General features: G+C 45.0%; 1 protein-coding gene across 1 annotated transcript; it reads right to left on the bottom strand.

Moving 5' to 3' along the window:
• Positions 1 to 492: 492 nt before the first annotated feature.
• LOC110477813 (keratin, type II cytoskeletal 8) lies at positions 493 to 5559 on the bottom strand. The gene is given in 9 exon segments (XM_021543910.2): positions 493 to 847; positions 1253 to 1378; positions 1468 to 1632; positions 1939 to 2034; positions 2640 to 2700; positions 3402 to 3619; positions 4883 to 5474; positions 5476 to 5517; positions 5519 to 5559. Coding segments are annotated over 9 exon segments (1692 nt in total). The 3' UTR covers positions 493 to 496.
• Between the last annotated feature and the right edge of the window lie 1160 nt (positions 5560 to 6719).

The raw sequence follows: 6719 nt of genomic DNA, 5'->3' as shown, positions 1-6719 counted from the left end.
TTCTGGGTTGGGTTTTTTTTGGGTTTTTTTACATAATTTATGTCTTATTTCACCCATGAACACCCAGTGCAGCCTATCCTTTACAAAGGCCAAGACTGTTTCTCTCTCCTTCAGCTTCCTCAACTTTTCCACAAATTTTAGGATTGTTTTTTATTTCCTTCCCTTCTGCCCTGCATCAAAGAGACCTGTGGGTTAAATGTGGTGTTTCCCATTTCCTCTAAATTTATTAGGAATTAGCCAATAATTCTAAAGCCAGTTGTTATATTAATGTGTGTTTACTAACCCCCCCTTTGCATCCTTTCCTGAATTAAGATGGGAACTGAGATAGTTTGTTCCAGTCGTGTCAAGACCACAAAGTAGGAGCAGTTTTCTTTAAAAAGCCCTGAGAAAATCCTTGTGATACTCACAGATCGTGGCTGGTGATCCTTCCTGGATCCTGTGGAGGGAAAGTAACATTGAAGTAAGGCAACCAATAAAATCAGAATTAAAATTCAGGTTAGGCTTTATCCATGATCTGCAGAAAGGTGACTCCTCCCAGGCCCAGTGCATCCCAGAGATCCCAGTGACAGTTCCATGGACATGCTGCGTTGTCTGGGTGTTTCACCCAAGATGGATTTTGCCCCCACCTGTTCTCCTCCTCTTCGAGGAGTGATCGATACATGGCTATCTCAATGTCCAGGCCCAGCTTCAGATTCAGGAGCTCCTGGTAATCATGCACAAGCTGAGAAAGGTCATCCTTGGCCTGTTGGAGGGCATTTTCAAGCTCCTCTAGCTTTTCCTGGCCATCCTTGACAGCTGAGCTCCCACGTTGCTCAGCATCTTTAATAGAGTCCTGAAGGCTGGAATTCTGCAGAGGGAACAAAGGGAATGTGACCATGTCCCATCTGTGGGGAGAATTTTATAATAGAATCACGGAATATCCATAGTCAGGAGGGAACCACAGGAATTATTGAGTCCAGCACCTATCCCAGCACAGGAAAACCCCCAAATCCCATAATTTTCACACCCTCCTGGCATTCCTTGGAAATCAAAAGGCTTTCCTCAGTGACAGAACAGCAAAAATACATTTGACTGGGTAAACTAACACAATTAACCCCAATATAGATCCCAAAAAATCGAAATCTGCTTCAATTGGAAGAGAAAACTCCATCCCTAAGTTTGCCTCCAAATGACTGGCTGCTACATACAGACTTGAGGTCTCATGGAAATGGGGCTTAATCCATTTAATTCTGCTGGAAAGTATCAGCTTTACCCTTTTCCTTGTGATTTCAATTTCTGGTTGGAGTCTTTGGATCTGCCTGGCAAGTTCCTGGATTTCCTGGTGACTGTTCCTCAGCTGCTCTCGTTGACTCACCCACATGTTCTGCAGGTCTTGGTACTGATGGGAAGAGGACACAACAAATAAAAGTTTTTGGTTTCTTTTCCAATGAGGAGATTTGTGTTCCTGTTTCCCTGGTGTCCACTCACCCTGCCCCGGTACATGGCATCCACTTCAGCTGTGCTCCTGTTGGCCATCCCCTCGTATTCCCGCCTGACCTCCTCGATGATTCCATCCATGTTCAGGTCCCTTTGGTTGTCCATGGACAGAATAACATCAACGCTCCCAACAACTGTTTGCAGCTGGGACAGCTCCTGCAGGGAAAATCAGATTAAGGATTTTAACAGTCCTTGTGGTCACTCCAGGTCTTTATAAGGAAAAATTGGGACATTGTGGCCAATTTCCCACTGGAATTTCTTCAACTGCAGCCCCCAGGTACCACTTGTAATTTACAAGGTCTTCTAGCCTTCGTGACACAAGTTAGACCAGACTCCTTTTCAATCACAAGAGGCCAAGGATAATTCATTCTTCAAGCCAAAAAATCCCACCCAAGCAAAATTTCTGGGAATCTCCAGAAGGCATGTCCTTCAAGACCTGAGGGTAAGATTTGAATCACTCACAGCTTCATATAAACACCGAAGGAACTCCAACTCCTGCCTCAGGATATCCACTCGGACCTCAAACTCCATTTTTCCCATGTAGGCACTATCCAGTTCCTGTTAAAAAAAACCCCAAAATATTGTAATAATTGCGTTTTGTTGACCCAAATGCTCTACTGAAATGCAATTCTTGGGATATTTCCATAAAGCCTGCATTTCTGGGATCAAATAATGGCCTAGAGAGCTCAGATTTCATTTGAAAAGCAAGAGGAACAAAGGGAAAGCATTTAAGATTGAAAAATTAGCTGGAAAGTGAGTACCATGGCTGCAGCAGTAAATCTGTTCCTGGGGAATATGAGAAATGGGAAAATACAATTTTTATTCATACTTCTAGTAAAAAGTTGCCCAAATTTTCTCTTCACAGATAGCTTTATTTTTCCAAGCCATCTACAGACATTATTTAACTTAATAACAATATTACACCAGGATTGGGATTGAGAGAATAGGGAAAACCCAGCACTTTTTAGATATTTGTCCTACAAAGGACCAATTCATTCTCTAGATTAAATACTCACTCCTCAGTCTTGTTCTGGTTTTCAGTTACTTTGGTTAAAATTAAAAAAAGCTCAGGAAAAACTTCAGCTTTTAAGAACCTTGGCAACCACCCAGGTATTGTTTTATTTCCAAGGCTTTGCTTTGCTCAGGATCTCAGGTTAATTCACCTTTTTAAGCTCCACAAATTCCTCCTCCTTGGATGTGCGTTTGTTGATCTCGTCCTCGAATCTGGGGGACAGAAGGAGGTAGATTATTATCTATTATCTATTATCTATTATCTATTATCTATTATCTATTATCTATTATCTATTATTAATTAATCTATTTAATTTATCTATCCATTACCTTTAATTATTGATCTTAATTGTTAAGTCAGGTGGACCAGTAAACAACAGAATCCTCATTTTACCTTAATTGCTATTTCTGGCAAGTGCAAACCCTTTACAAAAAGAGGCACTAAAACAGCCCAAAAAATGGGGTCAATACAGATAAATTCTACATTTAGTAATTCTGAACTAAACTTTCCATTTTTCACAGCTGTGGGTGGACATAAATTATCTGAGCCAGAACAGGTAACAACTCTTCCCAACTTCACCCCAAGCTCAGCTCTGTCCCTTCCCACCAGGGCCCCGCAAGTGGAATCTTGGGTCACTCACTGCTAGAGGGGAGAAACAAAAGGAGGAGTCCGGCAAGGAAAGAAGATGGGAGAGATAATCTCAAACTTTGATTTTGCTCTAATTTTTGGGAGTTCAACCCTTACCAAACTCTTCCAGCATCAAAGTCAAGCCCCATAATGCACCTGCAGCAGAGCAGGGCTAAGAAACTCCAAACTCCTGCAGATGCAAAGCTGAGATTTGCCATCCAAGGGCACAATGCGCATCACCTAGGAAAATCCCAGCACCTGTCTTCCCAGATTTGTGTCTATTCACCTGTTTTTATAATCCTCAACAAGCTGGAGCATGTTGTAGGCTTCGGGATCCAGCTGCTCCTTCTGGCTCTGGAGGGTCTCAAGCTGCCGCTGCAGGTTGGTGATGTAGGACTGGAAGAAGCTGTTGATGTTCCTGCTCTCCTCAGGGCCAGAGCTTTGCTGCTGCAGAAGTTCCCACTTGGCCAAGAGTGCCTGATTCTGCCGTTCCAGACATTGAACCTGGAAGGTGAAGCAGATGCAGAGGGATTGAAGGTATCCAGTTGGCCTCTCTGCCACAGAGACAGGCTGAGAGAGCTGGGGGTTCTCACCTGGAGAGGAGAAGGGAAAGGAGACCCTGGAGTCCCTTATGGTGCCTAAAGGGGCACCAGGAGAGCTGGAGAGGGGCAGGGGCAAGAGTCTGGAGAGAAAAGACAAGAGGGAATGGCTTCCCACTTCCAGAGGTCAGGGATAGATGCAATATTAGGTAGAAATTCCTCTTAGAGAGGGTGGTAAGGCCCTGGAATTGATTTCCCACGGGATGCTGAGTTCCTGGAAGTGTCCAAGGCCAGGTGGGACAGGGCTTGGAGCAGACTGGGATAGTGGAAGGTGTTCCTGCCCATGACAGGAACTGGATGAGCTTTAAGGTCCCTCCCAATCCAAATCACTCCACAATTTCTGTAATATTAACCAGGTGATAACCTGGACACCCAAAAGTTTAGGAAGGAAAGAAGAGTCACAGACATGCTAATTTTTCAGGACTATGGAATCTTAAACCTCCTCAGTGTAACCAACACCCCCTGCCCAGTGAAATATGAAATGCTGAAGTCCCCACATGTAAAAGAGAGAAGCAGAGACAGACACCCCCCAGATACTCCAGATACCACCGGGGTGGAAGAGCCTTTGAGGCTGGTTTGAGTAGATGCAGAAGAGAAGACAAAACTGGAGAGATGGAAAGTAATGAAAAAGTTGAAGATGGACAATATAGTAGAGGGCAGGGTTTCCAAACCAAGAAGTGATTTGTTTAATAATTCAGAGAAATTGAATTCACTTGCAATTTCAGCTAAGTACAAACCCCTGCAAGAAGAGGCATTAAAACAGCCTGTTCCTGCAAGGTTTGGCTTTGCTTGAGAAAAAAATACTAACTCATCAAGATGTCCAAGTCCCTCATCCATTTTTACTGCTGGCATCAACAACCTCCAGGCACTGGAATATAGGAATATATATTCCCAGAAACCCCTTTCCTCAAAAGAGAAGTGATTCTATGTGCCAGTGACATCTCAGCAGTTTACTGTCCTGCCACAAAAGGCAACTCTGAGATCTTTATCGCAAGGCAAAAACTGATTTACCCAGCAGTGTTTACAGGGATCCATTGTGAGCTTCACAGCAGCCTGTGGGAATTCAGCCAATGCTGTGATTTTGACATGAAGTTGTCCCCATGACTAACACCTACCTTATACCTCCCCCTTCCAGCACAGAGAAAACAGCACAGAGACCAGGACTCACCTTCTCAATGAATGATGCAAATTTGTTGTTGAGAGCTTTGATCTGCTCCTTCTCATCTGAGCGCGCTCGCTGGAACTCAGGGTCCACCTGGAGCTGTATTGGCCTCAGCAGGTTGGTGTTGACATGGACCTCCTCAATGCCTCGGAGAACTCCAGCCTGTCCCAGTCCCAGTCCCTGTCCAGCCCCTTGTTCCCCTGTGCCAAGGCCTCCTCTGAGTATCTCCCTGCCTGAACTTTCTCTGTAGGTGCTACCAAGCCCTGTTTTACCACTCTGAAAACCTCCCACGAAATATCCTCTTCCACCAAAGCCTCTCTCAGGTTGTCTCCAGCCACCAAAGCCAAGGCCTCTCCCATATCTTACTCCTTCTCCTCTGTAGCCTCCACCAGTATAGACATTCCTGAACCCTCCAAGGTTGTGGAGGCTCCTGCTACCATACCCATGACCAAACCCTCCAAATCTCCCGTCTCCACCACCCAAGGTCCCACAGTGAGCAGAAGAAGAACTGAAACTCCCATCCCCATATCCGGAGAAATATCGTCTCATGGCAGCACTTCCAGGTGGGAGAGCCCGTGGAGGAGGTGATGAAACAGGAGGAGAAATGAGAATGAAGGATCCTCAGCTACTCCAGAGGAGTATGGAAGTTCTCCTTTATACATTCTGGAGGAGCTCATCTCCATTCCGTAGTAATTAGCAGGTTTCTAATGTTGTTATTGGGTTTGGTTCATCAGGCAGCAATTAATGGCTGCCCAGAGAGGTCAGATAAACACCAACACCGGTGGGGCAGTTGTGAAATTCCCCAAATCCTGCCTGACTCATGAGCTTTGCTGACGGATCTCCTTATCTCATTAACCTCCATCCATAATTACAGTTACCCCTGCTCATCCCCACAGCTCATTCTCCCCCATATTTCCCCACTTCTTTTGGTATTTAAAGGGGCACAGGACCTTGATGGTCCTTGGGAGGTCTGACCTCCCTTCACTGCATCACCAGGAGCACCTGCTGCACCCTTTGTTTCCCATTCCTGTTCTTCTCTCATTCCCAGAATATCCCAGGAGCAACTTTTGCTTCTCACAGGGAGGATCTATCCCTCTCCCCATCTCTGTGCCAGACTCCACCTTTCCAGCATTCAGTGGCTATGGACATATGGAAAAGCATTTGGGAGCCAAGTCCCGCTGCTGGCAGTACCACTTGGAGGCTCCAGCCTGGATCAATTTCTTGAAAAGTCATTGAGATGTGGTTCCTCCAAAACCACCTCTGGAACCACATCCCCATGGAAATAACCTCCTCTTTGACCCTTACATGACTTTAGGAGGAGCTGGACTTCACCTGGCAGGATTCTTTTCCTCCCAAAGGAGCTGGATGAAGCCAGGCTGAGAACCATCACATAGAGGTTCTGTGGTCATCGCCGTGCAATCCTGGCTCCATTTGTAAAGTGCCTCATAAATTCCCTAAATTAGGGGTTTGTAGCTGGAGGTTATTAAAGCAGCTGGAATATCTCAAGGTGGACAAGACTTTGGATGCTCAATGAGACCTTTCTCACCTGGAAACAGTGTTTTCCAGGAAAACAGCTGAGAAATCCACTTTTCCCTACTAAACTCCCCTACCTCACCTTGCACCAGGAAAAGCCAAACTGGTATCTCAGATCTTCCTTCTGTGCTAATTTTGTAATTAAATTATCTACGTTTCCTGAGAAATTCAACCAGATTTCCATCTGATTTCCCCCTTTTTATAAACCTGTATGAAAATCTGACTTGGACTGATAATTCTGTCTCTGCAGGAATTAATTACAGTGAACATCAAAAAAATTGTGCAATTACCAGTATTTTAAAAGCGGGGG

Source organism: Lonchura striata, chromosome 27 (assembly GCF_046129695.1).
Source record: "Lonchura striata isolate bLonStr1 chromosome 27, bLonStr1.mat, whole genome shotgun sequence".
NCBI lineage: Eukaryota > Metazoa > Chordata > Aves > Passeriformes > Estrildidae > Lonchura > Lonchura striata.
Note: the sequence above shows the minus strand (reverse complement) of the source record. Positions and strands in the feature narration are given on the sequence as shown.